The sequence below is a fragment of the Caretta caretta genome, chromosome 1 (genome assembly GCF_965140235.1).
Source record: "Caretta caretta isolate rCarCar2 chromosome 1, rCarCar1.hap1, whole genome shotgun sequence".
Taxonomy (NCBI): Eukaryota; Metazoa; Chordata; order Testudines; family Cheloniidae; genus Caretta; species Caretta caretta.
In genome coordinates, this window is record NC_134206.1 from 97,256,011 (window position 1) to 97,281,596 (window position 25,586).

General features: G+C 38.3%; 1 protein-coding gene across 3 annotated transcripts in view; it reads right to left on the minus strand.

The window, feature by feature from the left end:
- The window catches only part of ABCC4 (ATP binding cassette subfamily C member 4 (PEL blood group)), a 205,787-nt gene that overhangs the window by 120,263 nt on the left and 59,938 nt on the right, over positions 1-25,586 (minus strand). For all 3 annotated transcript variants that reach the window (XM_048853377.2, XM_048853385.2, XM_075129321.1), the window contains exons 10-19: positions 24,361-24,450; positions 23,451-23,642; positions 22,384-22,478; positions 22,171-22,257; positions 14,439-14,535; positions 13,003-13,218; positions 9,971-10,111; positions 8,287-8,324; positions 7,766-7,866; positions 5,031-5,177 (exon numbers count right to left, since the gene is read on the minus strand). In XM_048853377.2, the coding sequence (XP_048709334.1) occupies positions 5,031-5,177; positions 7,766-7,866; positions 8,287-8,324; positions 9,971-10,111; positions 13,003-13,218; positions 14,439-14,535; positions 22,171-22,257; positions 22,384-22,478; positions 23,451-23,642; positions 24,361-24,450 (1,204 nt within the window). The remainder of the gene's footprint in view (positions 1-5,030; positions 5,178-7,765; positions 7,867-8,286; positions 8,325-9,970; positions 10,112-13,002; positions 13,219-14,438; positions 14,536-22,170; positions 22,258-22,383; positions 22,479-23,450; positions 23,643-24,360; positions 24,451-25,586) is intronic.

Below are 25,586 nucleotides of genomic sequence, written 5' to 3' on the forward strand. Positions count from 1 at the left end.
AATCACTTGTGTGAACAAGCATAGATTAAAGTACACAAACTTAAGCAGCTTTGCCATCCAACTGATACAGCTATAATTTAAACTCATTATCAGTGTTCTAATTTTCAGAATGCTGAAATAATGTGCTTGTTGAAAATATTATACATTTAAATACCTTAACAGCATTGCCCATTTGAAGCTACTTTCAACTTGCAAATAAAACAGACAGGCACTTGTGTATTGATGAACATGCTTGTTACCCAACAAAGGAACTTTCTGTGTCAAATTATAGGTGTTTAATCAGTTGATTTATGAACACCACAATTAAATAATCTATGCGACAGAAAAAAATAAACTGCATTATAAAACCACTTTTCTTTTATATTTTTATATACCACATTTATAGTTGGGATTTGCTTTTGCCTCATGGCTAGTAGCTTTCAGTTTAATATATCATTTTTGGCTGTAAGGTAAGGGACTATTTCTTTCTATGATAATGATGCCTGAATCTCAAAAAGTTTGGCATGGAAGCACCCAAAAGACTGAACGCTTATTCACAGCTTGTCCAGCCCTCTGGCACAAATGGGCTGAAAATTTCACCAGAAACAGGACATTTCTTGCAAGACTTTCAGTACTTTCTGCTGCTGAGCAGGCCAGAAATGCTGTTAGGGCCGCAGTCCACAGTATTGCGGCTCTTCTTGTTCTAGTCCCAGCCCGAAACCCAGAGTGCTAAGAGTACTAAGCGTCTGTTTGTTGTGTTTATAAAGATTGAGAAAATTTTGTGTACATCTCAGTAGTGCTTCTGGTTCTCGACAGAGCTTTTGGGGGAAAACAAGTTTCTATTTTATCTGAACAAATTCATACATATGAATCATTTATTTTATTCATTCCTATGGCACTTATAGCATGGCAGCAGCAGGTTTCAGTTTACTAAATTTAAACAGAAAAATTATGTAGACCATCCACAAAAACTAAAATTATTGCAAGGACCAGCATCCCTTCTCTAAGGAGAGAAAGAAAGATCAGCCCACAAGATCCAAGAAACAGAAAAAATAAACACAATATTTAAAAGCTATGGAACTATATTTCAAAGTAGGAGCTCTCAATTAAACAGTCACTCCTTGTGGGATCTTGGTGTCTAACCCAGAGTTCTGTCAAATTTGATGACAAATGTTTCTTACAAACAAGTAGAAAAAGAAACTAAGTGTTGCTAGAGTCCTCCTTATATGAGCCAAATAGGTAAAATCCATAATGTTACCTGCCTCCTTTGGTGACAAGACTACACAGTTTGTGGACTCTAATCTCTTAGAAGACAGGCTTCGAACTTACAGTGAGAATAATTAAGGGAAAATATTATATTTGTATGTAATCGAGATAATACCACAGAACCATATTATTGCCCAATGTATAGATTGAAAAATTCAAAGTCCAATGCTGAAAGATTGCTTCTAAAAATAGACCAGATGAATCTTTGTTATTTTTCTAATAAACTGTTGTAATACTAGACCAGGATAAAATGGCTCATGCTGCCCTCTTGTGCTAGACTTGCAAAAGAGAGCAAGCCTTTATTCATGCTGGAGAACAGATGAAGTGGAACATATGAAGCATTCACTATGAACTGGAAAATGTCCACAGTTTCCTCCTAAGAGCTAACCTGGAATGCATGTTCAGACTCCCATACTGGTATCTGGATGGAGGAGCAGAGGAAAGTTTGAAGAGCAAAGGATAACTTGTATATTCCTTTAAAAGAATGCAAGTAAGTTTTATTAACCAATATAGACAAGCAATAAATAATAAAGTCTGAAACCCAACAATGTGATATCACATATAAATCAAACATTATTATGACTCCATAATTAGGGATCTGTCGAGATCCACAGCTAAAACTGAATTTCAGTGCCCTAATTTCCAATCACCACTTCTGCACATAGAGTAAAATTTTCAAAAATGTTTAAGTCACTTAGGCACTTCAGTCCCATTTGCAATGACACTTGGGCTCCTAAGGATATGTCTACACTGCAATTAAAAACCAGCCTGGATGCTGGGACACTCCAGGCTCCAGCCTGAGCCCAAACGTCTACACCACAATTAAACATCCCCTTAGAACCACACCCCATGAACATGAGTCAGCTGGCATGGGCCAGCCGCGGATGTATATTTGTAGTGTAGATAGATCGTAAGTCACTTCTGAATATTGGATGTCGGTGCTTTCTAATAATGTTACCAAATAGTGTTACCAGTAACACACTTAAACAATCAATACTAATTGCATTTTTACATATGTGTCATATTACATAATGGTAGAATCTGCCTACTTAAAAACCTTTATTTTCATTACTAAATATAATATTTTTTAAAATACTTAACACGTTTTTCTATTGTTTCATTTCCTAAAACATCATGCTATCTAGATTTCCAAAATTATTCCAGATTACCTCAATCATTCCTAATTCTCATTTATACCATGACACCTTTACACACTTCTGGAACTGTCAGAATAGCATAAAGGGGTTTGCATGTAAAGGAGAATCAATCCTCAAATCTGAGTCATAAGTTAATCAGTAAAATATTATTTTTAAAAAGTTATTCCCATAATCCCATGATTCCCATAATCATCTTTACTGATTTGAGATACACCACTGGGAGCTGATGAACAGGTCATGATTCATCACCTATTTCCCTTTTTCAATGTCACTTTCCTAGCCCTACTTACTAGCCTCTTTCCCCAACAGGAACTATTAGGTGCTCAACACTTTTGCAAAATCAAACCACTTATTAGTTGCCTAATTGGATTTAGTAGCCTAATTTAGTCCACCATTTTTAAATTCTTGGCTCTTGTATTTAGTATTGCTGCTTATAAAGAATGATCCTCCTGAACTACAGAGAAGTAAGGAGATAGCTAAGATTGCTGTGGGGATGTTAACAATGAATTCCTTAACTTCTGCGTTACTACAATCTCATCCTTACTGGTGCATATAACAGTGTAAATATAATATTAAAAGAGCAACACAATACTTTCAAAATAAAGTTGTAGTTCATTCAATCAATCAATAAGGCACTTCTTTTAATAAATGGAGACATCTTTAGCCCAGGCAAATCTTGCTCCCGTTCAAAAGCTACCTGCACAGGATTTGATAGCAGAATGGAATCCCTAGGTTGAAGATCTAAAATAAGATGCATACACAGTACAAGATTTTCCAGATGACTGAAAGATGGTGCACATATCGTGCTCAGCACTAAATTGAGAACTGCTGACTGCTGCAACTTTGAATAAGAACAACCAGAGTTTCATATGCCTTCTTTATGAGAGAAACAAGATGTGCAAAAACACCTATACAAGAATATCTTTATATGCTACTGTTAGCAAATGATGTAGGAGAAGGAACATGTGTACACAGAAATTATTCCTAAATCATAATAATGGAAACATAATAATAATGTAATAACTAATAATGGAAACATCCATGTAAAAACCATAGAGAGATCTGGGTAATACTGGTGTATTTGTTCTGTGCATAGCTGTTGTTAAAAAACAAATAATGATCTTTTACATCACACTTTTTATCTATAGGTTTCAAAGTACATTACAAAGCAGACTGGTAAGTAATGCAGACTGAATGCAGCTATTTAATTCTATCCCATAGATATGACCTAGAGATTTTATAATAAATTATGTTCATTGAGCTTACTACAAGATGATTACATCTCCCCTCAGATGGGGTTACTGTACCTTGTTAAACACTTCAAAGGGGGAAATGCTGCATATCTGGTGATATCCCCCTTGGTTGGTCCTGCCATTCCTCTTGACCAGCTCCAACAGGCATCACACAAACAGATATATCCTGCTCCACTGAGCACCAGCTCTCCACTCACCAGCCCCCTAGCTGAGCATACAGTTTCTCTTTGAGCCCTCCCGCCTAGACTGCCACATACCCATAATGTTGGCCCACCGACATATCTCTATGCATGTCTAAATGCATGTTATGTTCAAAAAATGGTACCATGGCTATCTACTGCACTTATAATCTCACATCCACTGCCTTTTACTTCATATGAACATTTATGCAAAGGAAAAATAATAATTCTCTCAATGAAAAGCAACCTAGACTTATTCTCACAATCCTGGAAGAAGATGTTTTATAGGAGAAAAACCTCTATAGGAACACATCACATCATCCTTCCATTTCTCAAAGACCAGTGATTCTCCTCTTGGTATTTTCTTTCCCCACTCCTCCTCACTCTGCTTCACTTTCACTTCCTTTCACTTCTCCCCCTCCTCAAATATTATAATCACATCACAAATTTATCAGGTGTACTTTGCATCCAAACACCTTTCCCTTTATGCTCAAATAAATTTGTTAGTCTTTAAGGTGCCACAAGTACTCCTCGTTCTTTTTGCTGATACAGACTAACACGGCTACCACTCTGAAACCTGACCCAGATTATATCTTTTAAATTGCATAGTTTTGTTTTCTATCCATTCTGGGTGTGTGAGTGAGATATTTTTACAGTCATTGTCCAAACTGTTGTTTCTACACATTTTTGAACCGCTATAGCATAGTTTAAATAGATTGTTTAAAATCATCTCTGTACACATCTTTGCCATCCACAAATAACATTTAGGGTCAATTCCACAAACAACATTTAGGGTCAATTTTTCAATGAAAGACACTACAAATTACCTCACAAAAATGCACATATACTTGTTACATGCAGAAAAACTTAAACTCATGTTCACAAATCAAGTAATTAGTAATGCAACTGGTAGATAAGTGTGCAATACCAACAACAGCTTCTGTCTGCATGTGCAAGTGCAGGATTAGGTAAACATCCAGAATAAGATCAGTCAGTTACTAATATGCTTTAAAAAATGTAACTCTAGCTTTCTAACTGATATGATGTAGGAGTAAATATGAAGATTTTTATTTTTTAAAAAGCAAAAACGTGTGAGTACCAGAAGACTTAATTTGGATTACCACACATTTGTTTCATTTTTCCTATCATACGTCATGATGGAGATAGTATGTAATTTTTTTAAATGTTCATCTTACCTATAGGGTTTCTGTCAAAGAACAACACTGGAGCTTTCAAAAGTGACTGAAACATTTTGTTGTGCAAAGTTTGACCAGCATTCACAAGAACTGTGAATACCAACAGACTTCTCACTATGCCAAAAAGTACTGTCGCCATAGTCAAACCTAAAATTAAACAAATAAATACGGTCACAGTACATACACACAGATCTACCCCTTTAATGATACCGTGTGAGAGCATTTTGGTTAAAACTACATCCATTTTGTTCAGAGTTGTGTTCAGACAGTTCACATGAAGCAAATCATCATCTTAAAGCTTAAGACTCAGGATGAATGCTCTCTCCAGTATGAAGCAGTACTATAAACTTGTTAATAGCTTAATTTATCCTAAAATTAACTGACAATTTAAACAGTTTCTTTTTTATACCATTTACAGAGGCATAACTTTATACAACCACAGGAAATTTCATTAACTATCTGATAGTCTGTACAATATCCTTTGCACATCCATTCTGTCACATAATTCTTTATACAGTATTACACATAATTGTGGCTTATGTTGGTCACTATTGAAAAGCCAACATTTTCCAACAGATACTAACCACATATTGACCAGTTATTTCCTATTCTAAGGATAGGGGAAATTGGCTATATTTCAGATCCCACTGTATGGCAACTGTGGGACACGGTGAGTTTTTAAATGTCAATCACTTTATATAGTCAGGTCTATCAACTGTACCATGTTATTTGCAGTAGTTTCTGCTGGCTTAGAGTTTTACCTCAGTAAAATATCCTTTACTTTTCTGTCCAGTGGCACCTTAAAGGCTAACATGCATGCATCTGAAGAAGTGGGTTTTTACCCACAAAAGCTTATGCCCAAATAAATCTGTCAGTCTTTAAGGTGCCCCAGACTCCTTGTTTTTTTGGGGATACAGACTAACAGGGCTACCCCCTGATACTTTACTTTTCTGAATATCTGTTTTACACAAAGGTTCAGAAGGAAATACGGTAGCATTTATTACACCCCCACATCACCCAGGATCTGAAACAAAACATAGCCTTTTGCCAAATTCAGAAATGGTAACAATAGACATAGATCACATTAAACTATTAGATATATCCTTTTGCCTTTGGTTTTTAAGATTTTTTTGGGGTGAGGTTTAAACTTGGTTTCTGTAAAATGAACATTGTACCAACCTATTGCTTTCAGTTACAAACAAAAAACAAACAATTCTATCCTTGAGAGATCTTAAAATTACAATATCAAATTTATCTTTATTTTGTTAGCATACACAAATCTTGCCTTAAATCTGTATAATTACTTTATTATTTGTAAAATGATTTAATTGTACAATCATAAAGTGCCAGATTCTGCCACCCTTACTCATATTGTGTAGCCCCGAGAGATCCTGGTTTTCAGGTGGGATTGAACCTGGGGCCTCTGGAGCTTAGTGCATGAGCTTCAACCTCATGAGCTAATGTTTTAGCTGGCTTTTAGCTCATGCACTAGAGGCTCATGCACTAAGCTCCAGAGGTCCCAGGTTCGAGCCCACCCACTGACGACCGAGGTCTGTTGGTGTTACAAGTGGGAGCTCGCCTGGGATTTCAGCTGGGAAGTGTCTGAAGCTCGGGATGCACTTCCTCAGCGAGGGGAAGTATGTAACCCACACACGTCCTGGGTGTGGTGTTCTGTCCCATCTAGTGGCACTGAGACCACTTAGAGAGCAATTAATGAGTCTGCTCTATGCTCTGTGAGAAAGGGTGGTATCATCTGGCCCTTAAACTATAAGGTTATCAGGGCATGGATTTGACTTCCCTGTGCCCTCTGTGAAAAGACTAATATACACGGAGAAGCTATGAAAACAATAAATCTGTATCAGAACACATGCAGTGTGTGTTTGTTTCCCTGATGTCCCTCAGGACCACCACACATAAATGAGTGCATGAAATTATTGTGGTTCATAAAAGTTTAAACAACTACATTAAACAAACTGAAAAGAATGATAACTAGTTAAGATTTGGTGGAAGCTTCTTAATATATAATTGACTTTTTTTCAGGATGGTATGTAAAAATTAAGTACTTTTGGCCATATTTTGAAAGGTATTTTAGATGCCTAAAGGTGTAGATAGGCACCTAGTTGAATTTTTAAAAGCATGTAGGCATGTAACGCCAATTGATAGGACTTAAGCACCTAAGCACTTTTGAAAATGCCATTAGGCTCCTATCCGCATTTTTAGGTATCTAAATATCTTTAAAAATCTGGCCCTGTGTACCTATCAAAGATGCTTTATTTTGCTACAGAACTTCAGAAGGAACATACCCATCCTGACTTTTAAAAAGCCATCACTGTATATAAACAAAAACTGGAACAGAGAGTTGCAGAATGAGGATCAATTTCTAATCCCTCTTGCCCACACACGTAATGACTGATGATTTAGCTGAAACAACCTATTAGTGTAGACAATAGCCACAAGTTTACAGAGACTGCCTTTTTGAATACTTAATTCCTGGTTTACCTTTCAAAATCCAGTACAGAGCAAATTAAGAGTCTGCATTCAATCTATTGCTTCTACTAGAGTTTTTTTTTTTTTAATTATTCCTATTAATTTAGTCAGGAAACAAGGCTCAGTCTGCTAATCTGCTCAGACATTACTGAATCACTGTTAGAAATCCTATTTTCCCACACTGCTACTTAGAGTGTTCCTTTCAAAACCCTCTATTATATTGGAGCAAATGATTAAAATATTTTTACCTGCATAAATTCCTAAATACAAGCTAAGATCTAGATGTTTAGTCTCATTTATTCCACTATTTCCATGTGATGTGACATTCAGCTTTTCTTGCTGGTTTGACCTACAGAAATGTATGCAAAAGATAAATAATAATCAATACAACAGGAAGATCACTTAAGCAAGGCATTATCTAATCATTCTGAAACTGGAAAAACATACCTGAAGTTTGCCATATACCTGTACATTTATCATATTATTCACATGTACCTTCTACTACTTTTAAATTGAACTTCAATCAAGATCTCCAATTCTAAATATTATCTGGGCTCATGCGGTCATGAATTATACATGGGTACAGACTATTATGAGCCACACTTTACTGCAAGAACTTTATTTTGTCCCACAAATAAAGTAAGAGGGGATTGGAAGGAAGGTTGAACAAACTCTAAATTTTCTTTGAACAGGCTTCTCCCCCATATATATATATTTCTGTTTTCTATTAATTACACAGCACTTCTCTGCAAGAAGTCAAATAACCTACCAGTATGAAAGCCACCAATCCTGAAGCACATAAGCAACCTTGAATAAATAAAGGCAAATATTTGGATTAATTTACAAAAAGTATATAATACTAGAGAACTAAATTTCCTCAGCCATTCTTCTATGTCCCCTGGTAAAATCTGTCATTAAAAAAATATGCTGCCCATCCCAAACCCTCCTCTCCCCTCCCCTTCCCCCCCTTATATACTATACTGAGCTGGTGCATATATATTTAGGGCCAAATCTCATTCTTCAGTTAGTAGTACACCTCACTGCATATTTCGTAAAATCAAATACTAGGCATCCATATGAAAGTGCATGAGCTGATTTTTCTAAGACCAATAGTGATTTGCAGAGCATATTAGGAGAGCTAGAACCTTCAACCTCCAGAAGGCAAGAAGTTATCTGCTTATGAGAACTGCGTGATGGTGAAACAAGGGGAAAGCAAGACATTCAACAAAAAACAGCCATAACAACTCTCTCTAACAGATGTTAATTCATATAGCAAAGGGTTGGGTCTTTCTGTTCCTAAACTCCCTATTGTAGACATCGCAAACTGCTTCTTGCTTAGTACATATGCTCACAGGCATAAGAGCCAACTCCTGATGTTATCAGTTCAGAACTTTATTTTTATAGGAGATAATTAGGAACACAATGTTAAAAGGAAGGAAAAACTGAAAATAATTTCTGCCCTCACTCTCCAACCAGAGATGACTATGATATTACAAGCTCTGTAACAGAGCTTAATTTGTATCAAAATCTAACTCTATTCAATTCAATTAAAATACTGTAGGGCTATCCCAGAGAGACCAGATCATATTCACCATCTTCCCAGACATAGATGGTCTCAGTTCAAGGACCCTGTGCAAATTCTCCTATTTCTTCAAACTTATTTTTGAAGCCAAGACCAATCATTTCTACAAAATTCCTTTGAACCTTCTCATCACAACACAGTAACAAGCCCACATCATACCATCCTCAAAATAACTTCACTGGTTCCCCATTCATTTCAGGATACAGTTCAAAATTGTTCTCCTTCGTAAAAATTCCTTCACAAACTTGCTCCAGCTTGCCTCACACATACAGTCTTCCTCTATTTCCCATTCCCTACTCCTTCTACTTGGTAAACAACAGCCTCTGACCTATCTCCAGAATCTCCTGTCTGTTGGCAGGAGAGTCTTTTCCTCCGTAGCTCTTATATCAGGAACAGCCTCTATCAATCTGTCTCATTAGCCATACAACACATTTTGATTCTGAATTGAAAACACATTTTCTCCCATAGCTCTACCTCAAATGCAATCTATGGCTGCCATTATTTTTATTTAATTTAGTAATTACATTATGTATCTCTGAGAAGGGTAGTGGAATACAATTTGTATGAATGGCAATATAAAATAAATTATACAACACAAAAGTCCTTTAAATTGATCAGCAGGACTATTGAACTGAGGATTATTACCCTAATGTCCCACTGGAATACAAATTTAAATGACAGAAACCACATTCAGATATTATCAGATTTGATCAGGTATACTGCCAAGTATTAAAATCATTATACATAAGAGTATCATGTATCAAAAGCTTTTCACATAAACATCAGAACAGCTGTTAAGTACACAGTGTTAATGTAAACACAAAACAAAAATCTATTCTTTATTATTTGTGGCACCCATCAGATATCTTACCTGTGCCAAAATATTTAGAAGTAAAAGTATGAAAATTACAAAGTAGTTTGCTCCAGCAGCAAAATATTTCCTGTAAATCTTGAAGTTTATTTTTCCCTCAGACCGGCTCTCTTCTGGCAGTGCAGTCACCAAAGGTTCAGTCTATAAAAAATAAAATGGATAAGAAAACTAATGCTAAAATTCATATTAAAGTCATGGTTCCAGAAAAAGTTACTGATAGGTCATAGTTATGAATCAGCAATATACTAAATAAGGAGATAAAATTATACTTATTAAAATATTTTTAAAATGTTAGCATTGTGACACAAAAACAACAGAAAACAGGAAATTCAATCTTACAGCGCAGTACTACTCCAAGAATTTGACTCTGTAAAACGGGATTCTGGGGTTCTATCTTTGTCTCTCAGTGACTCCATGTTATAAGTACTCAGTTTACAAGTAACAAGATGCTTGTTCTAACTGCCAGTGCTGCAAATTACACCTCAACTGAGAGCCAAACTGAGTTTTTTTCTCTGTCATGTATCAACATCAGTAATAAAGGTTCCATAGTCCAAGATCACAATGTGGGAAAGCATCTATATTCAGAAAGAGCACTTAAGCATGTGTTTAAATACTTCCCTGAATAGGAACAGTTTAAAACATGTGTGTTTCTGAATCAAGGCATTAAAAAACAAAAAGATAAAGACTATAGCCATAAGCTGTGCACCCTAGGGGTTCTCAGACTTTTGTACTGGTGACCCTTTTCACACAGCAAACCTCTGAGTGCGACCCCCCTTACACTTAAAAACACTTTTTTATATATTTAACACCATTATAAATACTGGAGGGAAAGTGGGGTTTGGGGTGGAGGCTGCCAGCTCGCAACCCCCCATGTAATAACCCTGAGGTGTCCTGATCCCCAGTTTGAGAACCCCTGCTTTAATGGATCAAACTCAACAGGAGCAACTCCCTTGAAACAGTTCAGATTGCAAGAGCCACAACATTCCAGCCAATTCTCCAAAGAGTAAGTGCCCACAAGAGAGCTTTTAATGGGGAAAACAGAAGGAGAGGATGACAAATGGAGAAAATTAGATTGAGGAAAGGGGAAAAAGAAAAGTTAATTATAGAGCACACGAAAAAGCAAACAGAAGGAGGAAGAGAGACAGATGAAAAAAACAGTAAATGAACAAAAAAGGAAGAAACGAAAAAATTTGCTGAGACTATAAGTAACTTTTAGTAATTGTATTATCAACATACAGAAAGACTGGTACTAACATAATACAGTGAAATACACAATGTTTCACTTAGCTGTCCAGGGATATGATTGTGTAGGAACAGGGGGAATGACAGACCTCCATTGTGGATGGGAGAGGAGCAGAGGAACTCAGTATACACACACACACACACAAAGAAGAGAACAATAATCTGTTCTGGGTTTGTATGTCACTGCTGGCACTTTGCATGGGCTGTGTATGTCACTTTGCTGGCAACCAGGTGCCAACTCTTGCCAAAGCTTTAGGCCTCAGCTGAGCACTGACAAATTCATTGCTGGAAACCAGTCTGTTTCACCTGCGTGTTAGTATGGTTAAGATGGGTACTGGACTTATAACAATATGTTTAGTGCTTAGACTTTATGAAATGCTTGTAAGTGAGATTAATGCATGCAGCAACTTACAATATCTTTATTAAATGCTATAAGGTAATATTTAAGTTTTTGCTTTGTAACTGTAAAAACTGTTTGCTATAAAACTGTGAACCTGTCGGGGGGGATCATCTCCTGCTCATCAAGAAGGGATATCAGAACTAAATGAGTCACTGTGGGACATCACAATACAAAGACTTTGTTAATTGTCCCTTCATAACCATGAAGAGGCTACTTGCAAAAGGGCTCATCCCATCAGCTTGCATTCTGGGAGAAGGAAATAAAAATAGCCAACAAGAAAATTTTTCATCTCTCTTTTACTTTTTGGACTTTTACAGGGCCAGAGCTACGAAAGAGAAGCAGATACCCCCAGGGTCAAACTGGGTTAGCCCTAAAAGACATTCATAGCTGATAGATTACTACAGTTCTGTCACCTTTCGGAAACTTGCTTTAACCTTGTAATACTTCTCTCATTTATTTTTCCTAGTTAATAAATCCTTAGTTAGTTTACTATAGGATTGGCTACAAGCATTGTCTCTGGTGTGAGATCTAAGGTATAAATTGACCTGGGGTAAGTAACTGGTTTCTTGGAACTGGAAGCAACCTGCATATGTTGTGATCTTTGGTGTACTGCAACCAACTATCACTAAGTCCAGCTTGTCTGGGTGGCCAGACAGCTGGGAATGGCCAAGGATGTCTGTGATTCTATGGTAAGTTGTTACAGTGAGTTAGTAGCTCATCTTTGTTACTGGGTTGGTGAAATCTAATTATAGAACTCACAACCCGTTTGGGGTCTTTGCCCTGCTTCTTGACAGTCTGCCCCGAGGTTGGCACTCACGATCGTGAATCACTCCAGATAGCATGACATGGGCACATTTGATGGGAAATGAAAATACTGAGCCCTCTGGCTTTAATACCAGCTGGCAGGGAGAGAGTTTAAACAAATATAACTAATCACTGACAAATTACAGTAAAATATCAAGTTTTGTTGGCCTAAAATGATTGTTCTGAAAAGTCTTAAAATACAGAAAACTGCAGAGAACCCTTGCCCCTCCTTTTTATTTATTTTTATATGTATGTACATATGCTCTTTTTTACAGAAGACTAAATAATGGTATTTATAGGCACAGGGATGGAGAGCACATAGCCCTTATGTATACACATATTTACAACCTGCCTCTGTGGCTTAGGGGGTTAGCGCAGTGGCCTGGGAATGCAAGGGTCACAGGTTCAATTCCACATTCAATTCCAGGGCAGCTATCTCGGATTCAGAAACTCCTCACTGGTGGCTTGTCTCCCTGCCTCAGTGGCTCATCTCTCCTCAACGTTAGCCTACTTTACCATAAGAATATCATAGTTTGAACAAAATTAACAAGTCATATGATGTTTAATTCATATTTGATGTACTCACAGGTGGCTGTTCTATTGCTCCATCTTTCTGTGACTGCACCAAGGAATCTTGTGACCAGACAGAGGACTGTGAAAATGTACGGTTCCTTGCTAACTTCATAGTGGAGATTCCAGGAATTGGTGACTGTTCAACCTCTTCATTTTTTTTCAGAAGGGAAGCAAAATCGATTCCAGAACTCAGGAATTCTGAATAGGTCCCTTTCCCCACCATTTTACCCTACAGCAAAATATTTTTTAAAATTTTGTTCACATGCTGTGTGCACATTCTGTACAGGGTGAATTTAACAATCTGTTGCATAAACCTTCATTACTAGAGCCCCATGGCTTTTGACACATGTACTGTCTGAAAATAAAAGCTCAAGAGATTTCTTACAAACCCTTACTTCATAACACTGAAAGGTTAAATCCTTCCAATTATCCATTCTTTTTCTATAGCAAGGCATTACAGGCAAGATCCTTACCTCCCCCAAACCAGCCCCTTCATGCCAGGTAAATGGGTCAGAGTGGTATAAAGGGACCCGAATCTGGACGGGGGAGGATTCCCTCATTGCAGAACCTGCACAAGATAGCCTTACAGCTTAGAGGCAGGCTTCCATATCATAAACAGGTCTCTTAGCTTATGTGATATGCCAGGGGTTGTGGAGCCACACAGAACTGGGAGGTCTTAAAGCCACCTTAGCCCTCTGCTCCCCATGGGGCTCTTAGAGGAGCCACACAGAATTTCACCCCATGTGTTCCAGCCTAAAAAACCCCAACACAATCCATTCTTTTGCACCTATGCCAGAGATTATTGTATCTTCAAGGTAATCTGACAAGGAAAAAGATGGGTGTTGTGGCCTTTTTTTTTTTTTTTTTTTTGCAACTTTATGAAGTATAAAGAAGGCCTAAAGGGTCCTGCTTCTCCCAACCTTAAAAAGTAGGGGAACAGTCCTGCAGTTTTTTTTTTATCTTAAGTATTTAGGACCATCAAGTCTGGGGCTCTCTGCTTTTGCTGGAAGACTAGTTTGTCTCAGATACATATGGCCTTTTCTCAGTCTTTAATTAAAATGGAACTGAGCTGCAGAGTCTAATAAATACAGCTTCTCCTGCTCTTCCCCCTTCCCTACCTATTTATTAAGGCACTAAAATAAATCTTAACAAAAAACAAAGTTTTAAATACTCAGTAAAAATCACTTCCCTACAAGCAGAATATATAACATGATAATATGCCAGTTCAAATTTTTCAGGCAAGTTATTCTAAGAAAACTCTTCTCAGCTTCTGTTGTTAATAACAGATACACTTAACGAATGTCTTTAGGAGACATAAAATACATTTATAAACTGTAATTATATTTTATAGAAAATCACTTTTCCTAACTCTTCACATTTTTATCTTCAGAGTATGAGTGAGTAGCAGCAACAACTGAGTTTTAAAAGCGAGCCAGTGATATGACTTACCGCTTTTAAAATCAAAATCTGGTTTACCGCATGGAGGTACTGCAACTGATGAGTCACCAAAATAGAGATCTTTTGGTGCAAGGCCTGATAAATACACCTGCAAACAGAAGGAAAGAAATGGACAGCACATTGATGTTCTAAAACATTTTTGTACATTACAGAAATAATTTATAAAACCACATATATTAATTACTTTGTCATCAAGGAAGAAAAATACCACCACAGGACAAGCAGACACCCAAAATAATGTACTTGTCAAAATTATGTTAACTTGGCATGTCTCTAATACACTGAAGAGCACACTATGGGAATCTCTTATTTAAATACTGTATGCTTACAAAGTAGGTGAAATAAACCAAATTGTGAATTAAAATTTCTGATTCTAGAGAAAAGAGATTACTAAGGAAATCTTATAATTGTGCATTCAGCCTATTATTAATACATGTACATGTCTTAAAGTAAACAGGGCTATGAACAGAACAGACCTATTTAATCAAAATGAAATTCACAGAAGTGAATGAAGTTAGGCAACATATTGTAGCATAGACAATTATCCAAAAACAAGGGCAACATTCAACTTCTGTGAGCTAAATTTCCAAAAGTTTGTGGAGTATGTAATTAATACCAACTGGAGGAGTAAACATTATTATTATTGGCCTGGACCATATTGACTCCAATATGCATACAGTGGTGGATCCCTCAAGCATAGCTCTCCCTCTTTCATCCCACCTTCACAGAAAGGGGGTTCACCTGTCTCTGTGGTATCATCCCTCTCTTGTGCCCCAGATGGAGGGGTAACCAGGCCATATTTCAGTGAGTAGCACTGCGACCTCACAAGGGCACAATGTTCACTAGCATTCTTAGATGTTAAAACTGAGAAATATTGCCCTGAAAATTTTGTGAACAGTAAGGTATGTGTTTTTAAAAGGTTTCCTAGCCTACGCACAGACAGCAGGATCAAAGGGCTGATTTATTTAAAGTAGAATCGCCTTTATTGAAATCAATGTATTAATGGCTCCAGTTCCATCTAGATTACATTAGAAAGTCTCATTTTGTAAAGGGATGGGGGTGCTCCAAGTTAAAAAAAAAGTAAGGGGGGAGCATGATTCAAAAAAAGATTAAGAACCATGGTATAACCTGTTCTTAAAAACCTCCAATAACAGGAAGTCTAGTTAGGTCCTTTGGAATCCTATTCCATTCGTTAACTATCCTTACAGTTAGAAAGTTTCTCCTAATATCTAATCTATCTCTCTCTTGTTGCAGATTTAGGGCTTGTCTACACAAACAACTAGATTGCAGCAAGATGGGATGTGAATTTACCATGCACTGGCCTGCTGTGGTCTACCTGTCCATGTGCACCCTGCAGATGCACATTAACAGTTAGTCAGAGTGCTTTGATTGAGCCCTTTTTGAAATGGAACTAGCTCAAAGCACATTATCAAACAGTTAATGTGCATCAGAAGAACACACATGGACAGTTAGACTGTGGCAGGCTCGCAAGGGGTAGATTCACACCCCACCTTCCCTCAATCTAATTGTTCATGTAGACAAGCTGTAAACTGATTACTTCTTGTCCTATCTAGCATCCGACGAAGTGAGCTGTAGCTCACGAAAGCTCATGCTCAAATAAATTGGTTAGTCTCTAAGGTGCCACAAGTACTCCTTTTCTTTTTGTCCTATCTTTAGTGGACATGAAGAACAATTGATCACTGTCCTCTTTACAACAGCCTTTAGATTTTCTTCCCATGGGACCTTACTTACCAGTTCTTTGTCAAAGTCTGCTTTTTTGAAATCCATTGTTCTGCTGCTCTCACTCATTCCTTTCCTTAAAATCATATATCATTTCATGTTCACTTTAATCCAAATTGCCTTCTACCTTCAGATGCACAATGAATTCCTCCACATTAGTCAGAACCAAGTCTAAAATGTGGAACTTCCCTCCAAAATTACACTATTCTGAAGTGCAGATTTGGCAATAGTCAAGTTTTGCACAACTGACGTGTTTAAGGTCCAATATTTCACAAACTCGCCAAGCTAGGAGCAGGAGCTTTGTCACATGCTCAAAGTATTTCTGCACATTTTCAGAAACTAAGTAACAAAGGCTTTTACAAATGCAGGTTAGAATTCTCTACAACTTACAAAAGAACAAAATATGTGGTATACAGCAAGGAGATGCTGAATGCACATAAACTTCTATGATGCCATTTCTCCTTTCACACTTATTTTGCTACATATATTCCCATTTCATGAGATGCTTCAGCATGCACTGTACTAGTGGTGTAGCTGAACTACAAGGAAGAGAACTAGCATAATGTTACCAGCAAGCTCTCCACAAATCACAACTTTAGAGAATTTTGTAGAGTTGTACTTGGGTTTGGGTTGGCCAGATACATGCTATGTTTTTTTATTTAGCATTAATATATTGAAACTGATATCTGAACTGATAAAATCAAAAGGAAGAGCAGGTTAGAGTGGGTGAGATAATGTGTTCATTTAAAGTTTTCATTAAAAAGTACTTCACTTCTCCTGTCCCATCCATTGCTCTTTGCTCTGCCGTTCACACAATTGCTACCAGGACTCAAAAGTGCTATCTTTGAAACCACAGCCTGATATTCTACAAATACAAAAGATCGTGCTCAGAGTTCAGGTCTACCTAGCATGATTGAGAACCAGGAGACTTTAAAGCACATACCAAAATTTGTTACTCATTCCAGCTAGCTGCTGAACATCAATAAAATTTAGACCTTTCCCAATTCTACAGCTGTTATGGAAGTATCAGAAGAAAACTTCTACTTTCAAAGAGGTATTCCTGAAGACCGTGGATGGAAAAAAATGGTTACTAACCTTTTTGTAACTGTAGTTCTTCAAGATGTGTTGCACATGTCCATTCCAATGTAGCTGTGTGCATGCCCCAAACACAGTCACCAGAAATTTTTCCCCCAGTGTACCCGTTGGGTCAGCTCTGGTGCCCTCTGGTGCAGCACACTCTTAGCGCCAGTATAAAGGGCCTGGCCAAGCCTGCGCCCCCTCAGTTCCTTTTTTCCAGCCAACTCTGGTGTAGAGAGGTAGGAGGACGGGTCTTGGAATGGACATGTACAACGCATCTTGAAGAACAACAGTTACAGAAAGGTTAGTAAACATTTTTTTTTCTTTGAGTGATTGCACATGTCTAGTCCACTGTAGGTGACTCCCAAGCAGTTGTATAGGAGGTGGGGTTGGAGTTCATGGACATGGTGACTGTAAAACAGCTTGACTGAAACTGGCATAATCCTAGCCTGTTGCGCAATGGCATAATGAGTAGAAAACAAATGCACAGACGACCATGTAGCCATTCTGCAAATGTCCTGAATAGGCACCTGAGCCCAGAATGCTGATGATGATGCTTGCACTCTTGGGGAGCAGGCAGTCAGGATAACTGGTGGTGGAACACTGACCTGATCATATCACGTGAGAATGCATGATGTGATCCATGACGACAGTCTCAGAGCAGAGACTTTCACCCTTTCAGCGATCACTGTGAAGAGTTGGATGGATCTACAGACTGGTATGGTTCTGACACATGGGAGAAGAGCGTGTTCTACCTCCCTGCCTGTTGAGGTAGAACACAGCTGCAGTGTTGTCTATAAACACCTTCCCGAAATGTGAGGCAAGACTGCTTGACAGGCCAGGCGAACTGCCCAGAGATCTCTGACACTGATGTGTAGTGAGAGTTTTTATGGAGACCATAAGCTTTGAGTCCCGAGTGGTCCTAGGTGTGCTCCCCAGCCTAGTGCTGATGGGTCCAAGACAAGGGAAATCGGCAGATGGGACTATGAGAAGGGCATGCACACACAAATCACCCATGGATCCAGCCACCAGTTGAGGGAGCTGAGGACCAGAGAAGGTATAGTAAGGACCAAATCCAGATAATGGCGGTTAGGGGCATACACTGAAGCCAGCCATCGCTGGAGGGGCCTGATGTGTAGTCATGCATTCTGCACCACATACATTCATGAGGGCATGTGACCCAACAGCCTCAGACAAGAACAGGCTGTTATAACGGGATGATCCCTGAGGAGTACTATCAGGGATGTGATTATCTGAAACCAACCTTCTGGGAGGAAGGCTCTGGCCTGGGTGGAATCAAGCACCACTCCAATAAACGCTATCCTCTGTATCGGGCTAAGGGTAGACTTCTGTGCATTTATTAGCATGCCTAAGGCCTAGAAAGTCGACTAAATGAGGTGGAATCCACGATGGCCTTACTGAGAGGTAGGGCTACTCATGACAGGCCCACCGTGGTCAGGATGTCCATCAAACTATAGAAGGACTCTTTGACTTCCTCCACCTGTATGCCCAAATTTTGGACCACCCTTTTCAACAAGTCCTGGTGGGCCTTCTAGTTGTTATGGGGAGGTGACTCACCTGCTCCCGACATGGTAATGTTGGGAGAGGAGGAAGAGGAGCCTTACACTGGCTGAGGGCACTCCTAGTCACCTTCTGCGCTGATCGGATCTCAAGGCACCTGCTCCTGGTACACAGCACTGGCCTTGGTACCGGAGTCTGAACTGGTTGCTCCCCAAAGGTGTGGGGGTGCCCTTCCTTCAGAGGTCAGCGAATAGGAACGCCTTGACTGGGGTTCCTGCATCGGTGGAAATGCCCACAAGTTCCAAAAAGGCCACTGCATGGTCACAGGCCAGTGACCAGGAGGCCAAGTACTCGATGGTATTCCCTGGCCCAGGTGCACAGCCAGGTAGGGACACCTTGAGGAATGCCAGGGCCAACTCCTTGGTTGGAAGGAGTACAACTCCCTTCTGACTCTGACGACAAGGAGTCTCTGCCTGGCGACCACGGCTCAGCGGTTCCCACCGATGCCACCAAAGTCTGCGTCATTGGAATGGACATATGTAATCACAGAAAGAGTTGTTCTCCAAGTCTTCCTCCCCCATAATATATCTTGGTTTTACTCTAGAGTTTGGAAAAGAAGACTGAAAAGAACTTTTACTTCTTTTCTGAGTTTCTAAATATCTCATTCTCCATGCCATTTAGCAGCAATGGGAGATCACGTGTCATTGAACCAATGTCATCTAGCCTCTTTATGGTGTTTATTGGTAAGAAAACATTATTATTTGTACTGTGATAACAGCTAGTAGCCCAAGTCATGGACCTCACTGTGCTAGGCACTGTATGAACTCAGAATTAATGGATCTGGAAATATCAGGCTGGAAGATTAAGCCCTAAAAGGTACTTATGCCCTTTCCTTTTTAATTTGCATGCTATATAATGAAAATTTAAGACATTAAAATTGTAAGTGACAGTGGACGGACACACATTTAACAGCTGTTATAGCCCTCCCACAAGAAGCAGAAAAGGAAACAGTGTACATGGGAATGCAGTGCATCAGAATATATGAGCTTTATACGTGATCATGGATGCACACCAATCACAGAAGGCAAAATTCTCCCCAGGACACAAGGCTAGCACAAAGCCTATACACCACGGAAGTCTTATTTAAGCCCTACAAAACAGGTAGTGCTGGCTCACAGAAGTGTATTTTGGCTACTGGAAGAAACAACAAAATAAGTCTGATGCAATGAGAAGGCGAAAAAATACATATTTTGCACCCAATTTTCAATTGGTCTGAAAATGCAGCTGCAAATCAGAGAACTGCCTACACCAATAGGTATTCAGATGTATAATTATCTAACCTACATGTTACTTTTCTGCATGGCTATGAAAGTGTGTGCCAGATTGAATTTGCATCCACTAAAGAAAATCTTGATCAAGAAAACAATCTTGTTTAGGGCCTCATCCAAAGCCCACTGAAGTCAACGGGAATCTTTCTTTAGACTTGCAACAGGCCTTGGATGAGACCTGTCAACAGAGATAGGAGCATACCAGGTACATTGGCCTACTCGACTGTTCTTGAGTTATCTATCTGGGTTTGCAGAGCAAACCTCTGAAAGCAGAAATGGGAGAAAAGAAAAAAAAACACAGTAATTTATGAGAAAGGGAACATGATTTTCACAAAGAACAGTTCTATTTTCCTTGGGGATGAGGGAAGGGCTAGATTCCCCTTTCTTCTATGGTAAATGTGTTTTCTCTTTCCTTTCTCCTCATACTGCTCTCAAAGTGTCTAGTCAACAGAACATGACTCCTTATTTCATCTGCCTGAGATGGCTTAAACTATAAAGAATGAGGGAAGAGGAAAATCATTCAAGAATTTAAAAGAGAAGGGAGATGTTTTTCCTAGCCACTTAGAACAAACAGGTTTCAGAGTAACAGCCTTGTTAGTCTGTATTCGCAAAAAGAAAAGGAGTACTTGTGGCACCTTAGAGACTAACCAATTTATTTGAGCATGAGCTTTCGTGAGCTACAGCTCACTTCATCGGATGCATACCATGGAAACTGCAGAAGACATTATATACACAGAGACCATGAAACAATACCTCCTCCCACCCCACTCTCCTGCTGGTAATAGCTTATCTAAAGTGATCATCAAGTTGGGCCATTTCCAGCACAAATCCAGGTTTTCTCAACACCCCCCCCCCACACACACACACAAACTCACTCTCCTGCTGGTAATAGCTCATCCAAACTGACCACTCTCCTTACAATGTGCATGATAATCAAGGTGGGCCATTTCCAGCATAAATCCAAGTTTAACCAGAACGTCGGGGGGGAGGGTAGAAAAAAACAAGGGGAAATAGGCTACCTTCCCCCCCCCCCCCCCCGAAGTTCTGGTTAAACTTGGATTTATGCTGGAAATGGCCCCCCTTGATTATCATGCACATTGTAGGGAGAGTGGTCGCTTTGGATAAGCTATTACCAGCAGGAGAGTGAGTTTGTGTGTGTGGTTTTTGGAGGGGGGTGAGAAAACCTGGATTTGTGCTGGAAATGGCCCACCTTGATTTTCATACACATTGTGAGGAGAGGGGTCACTTTGGATAAGCTATTACCAGCAGGAGAGTGAGTTTGTGTGTGTGGTTTTTGGAGGGGGGTGGGGGGGTGAGAAAACCTGGATTTGTGCTGGAAATGGCCCACCTTGATTATCATACACATTTTAAAGAGAGTGGTCACTTTGGATGGGCTATTACCAGCAGGAGAGTGAGTTTGGGGGGGGAGGGGTGGAGGGTGAGAAAACCTGGATTTGTGCTGGAAATGGCCCAACTTGTTGATCACTTTAGATAAGCTATTACCAGCAGGAGAGTGGGGTGGGAGGAGGTATTGTTTCATGGTCTCTGTGTATATAATGTCTTCTGCAGTTTCCACAGTATGCATCCGACGAAGTGAGCTGTAGCTCACGAAAGCTCATGCTCAAATAAATTGGTTAGTCTCTAAGGTGCCACAACAAACAGTTGCAGTTTAACAACATAAAGCTCTAATGATGTAAAAAATGAATGACAATTCTTTGTTTCTTTCTTCAGGTATAGAGTGTAACATTATAAACTAATGTTTGGTTGGTACTAGGGACTAAAACTAGCTTACCAAATGTAATATTGCATTATGAAATTTGCCATTTTGCTCCAAGAAAAATGGATTATAGATTATAGATTCAAGTGAGGAACGAAACAGCACGAACAGATTAACTGCTTTCATACAAATATCTTAAAGAATCAGTTCAGGAAGAAAATACTGATAATATAAGGGACAGAAGGAGAATTGTCTCTAAAAACAATATTTTTCTAAATTTCCCTGTTTGGAATCAGTGTATCTAAATTAAAATTCAAAGAAAAACAAAATAGTAACATACTTTTCAAATAAGTGTCTGCTAACTTCTGCATCTACTGCACTCAGTGGATCATCCAAGAGGTAGATGTCTGCATCCTGATACACTGCTCTACAACATTTAAAGAAATGTTAGTCAAGTCAGTGCCAAATACATTCTTACAGTCAACTTGCTTATATTAGTCACTAGTGTCTATGATAGGTACCAACAGATATTACGAGAAATAACAATTTTTACCTAGCAAGATTTACACGGGCTTTCTGTCCACCACTCAATGTAGCTCCACGATCTCCTATCATGGTTAGGTCACCATCTTCTAACAATCCCATGTCCTGTGAATATAGAGAACATACAGTGGTAAAAATTCTTTACAAAAGGAATATCTCCCACATCTGAATCAAAATTACTTTCCCAAAGTATTTAGTAGTTACTAAGCCCTGGTCTACTCTGGGGGGGGGGGTGTCGATCTAAATTACACAACAGCAGGAGAGATTAAAGAAGTTCTATCTACAGTGTGTAAAACAACCTTGCAAAAAAGATTTTCCATTACAGTAAAAGTCTAGTTTTCACCTGTATTACTGCTGATAGGAATATCATAACATGCTGCAGGATACGCAGCAAAATAATACCTTTTAGCTATCAAGCAAAATGTCTATTTCTTGACAAATAGATTTAACCCTCTTCTGTATCACACGTGACAAATGCCTTCTATACATACATACATACACACACACACACCCCTTTCAAAAACATTTTTTCCACAAGGCTACAAGGGCTCAGCAGGTTCTCCAGTCTATAGTGTTAAGGAGCTATGAATATCACTTTGCAATATGCACACTGTACATCTTAAAGGGAGTATAGCATTCTGTAAAGGTTATTTGCAAAACAAAAGTGGCAAGTGGCATCAGTTATGAATGTTTGTTTCTACCTTGTTAGCTCATTTAGGCAGTTAGCTCCTCTAAGCATCTATTATAAAAGCAATTAACATGGCTAAAACTCATTATCATACAAAATATTTGGAACTAGCTTTTTCCTGTCAAATTTGTCCTAGCTTCTCAGAAAATCAATCTCCCTCTAGTGAATTTATTATGAATTACAAGAATTTGCTCTTATACCTAAATCTCACAAAACAACTATGTACGGTGTTAAATTATAGGATTCATCTATCTCACAAGTAAATTGGTAACTAATTCTATAAATTACATATCACAACAGATACTAGCTATCATAGCAATAACATTAAAGTGAAAAACAAAGTTGGCTGTTGCTAAAACAGAATCAACATTCAAAAGAAAATCACTTACTTTTTTAAGAGCACAAACTTTTAGAACTTTTTCATACTTTTCTTTCTCATATTCTCTGCCAAATAGTATATTATTTCTCACGGTGCCAGGAAATACCCATGGCTGCTGAGAAACATAGGCTATTCTTCCTCTAACATCCATCAAACCTTTGTCTTTAGGCAGTTCGCCGAGTACAGCACTTAAGAGAGATGACTGCAAGAGAGTTTATTGTTTGGTTGGTAGTTTAAAAAAAAAGTTGTTAAACTCAGTTTTTGAACACTATAAAGAACATGCAGAAAAGAAATGAGACATGCCCCCACTGCAGATTCAGAAACTAATTTTTCATTTTAATGTGTAAAAAAAACTTTGGATAAAATTTGCTAACGCACTTAAGTGACTTCAGAACTTCAGTCCCATTACATCATTACATTCAGTCCCATTACATCAATGAGATGTAAGCTCCAAAGTTACCTAATTCTCAATGGGACTGAAATTTGAAGTCACCTAGGTACTTTTGAAAATTTCATCCTTTAACTTAGTTGGTTATATCATTTTTAAAATACTTTGCCATTTTTATTGTATTAAAAGCTTCATTTTGTAAATTGTAACATAATGGGACAAAAAAGAATTCTAAAACCAACACACTATGAAGTAAGACATTTCATCCATTTACCCAAACAGGAATACATGTACTGGTAACCGTCACATTTGTACTGAAAGTGAAGCATTGGGGGAGAGGGGGTGTCTTAATTTTGAACCTCAAACCATATTCTTCACAGTAAGTGGCATTACCCTAACTACTCTGTACTCCAGTATGCGCACCTAAATATATTATACAACACAACACAAGAAATTCATAAAACTTGAATGCATATATCCAACGGAACTGTAGCAAAAACAATGTAAAAAAGGCCAACACATTATGACTTACTTTCCCAGCTCCTACAGGGCCAATCACAGCCAATAATTCTCCTGGTCTGACAGTAAAAGAAAGTTGCTGAAGGGTTGGGATTTCCAAACTCTATGAATTTATAAAGGGAAAAATAAGTTAATTTTTCTCAGTACTGAAAAATATATCAAAAATGTCTTTTAAAAAGTAGAATAGTATACATAAACTAGCAGATAAATCCACACACTTAATAAACATGAAACTGTTAAATATTTATTTCTAGTCTAAATCTTCTTCAGTTCATACAGAGCATTTGTCCACATGCTTTGCATCTCTCCTTCCAACCTTTAATTGTAACATTTCAGTTCCTAGCAAAATGGAGATTCATTCCTTTTCTAAATTGTAAACTCCTTACGGCCACGATCCATCGTTTTAACGATAATAATTAATCCCCACAAGGTGGCAGCAACAGGGTATTTTTATAAATTGATTTCTCAATCCAGCATAAACAGTCTAGGATCTCTGCTGGTGTTTAGTTCAATAGAGCGATGCCAGTTTACACCAGCTAGGGACCTGGAACATATATGTTTATTTATTTAGGAAGTGATTCCAAGTGATTCCATAAAATACATTATAGCAGCTATAATGACCCATTTGTCAGTGTTTACCAGAACTGGACACTATTGCAGAAGCAGTCACACCAGTGCAAATACAGAGGTAAAATAAACTCTCTACTCCAAACCCAGTTTCCCCAGTTTATGATCGAAGCATTGCATTAGCTCTTTTAATCCCCCAGTTTATAAGTATGGCCTACATTCTTTGTTCCTAGATGTACAGCTTTATATTTAGGCATATTAAAACACACATCGTTTGCTTGACCACAGCTTACCAAGAGATTCAGATCGCTCTGTATCAGTGACCTGTCCTCCCCATTATTTACCAGTAACTCCCCCAAATTTTGAGTCATCTGCAAACTTTATCAGTGATGATTTTATGTTTTCTTCCAGATCATTAATAAAAATATTAAATAGCATAGGCCAAGAACAGATCCCTGTGGGATGCCACCAGAAACATACCCATTCAATGATGATTCCCTTTTTACAAATATATTTTGAGACAATATATCAGTTAGCCAGCCTATTAATCCATTTAATGTGTGCCATGTTCATTCTATATTGTTCTAGGCTTTTTAATAAAAATGTCACGTGGTACAAAGTCAAATGCCTTTCAGCAGTCAAAGCATATTACATTAATACTGCTACCTTTAT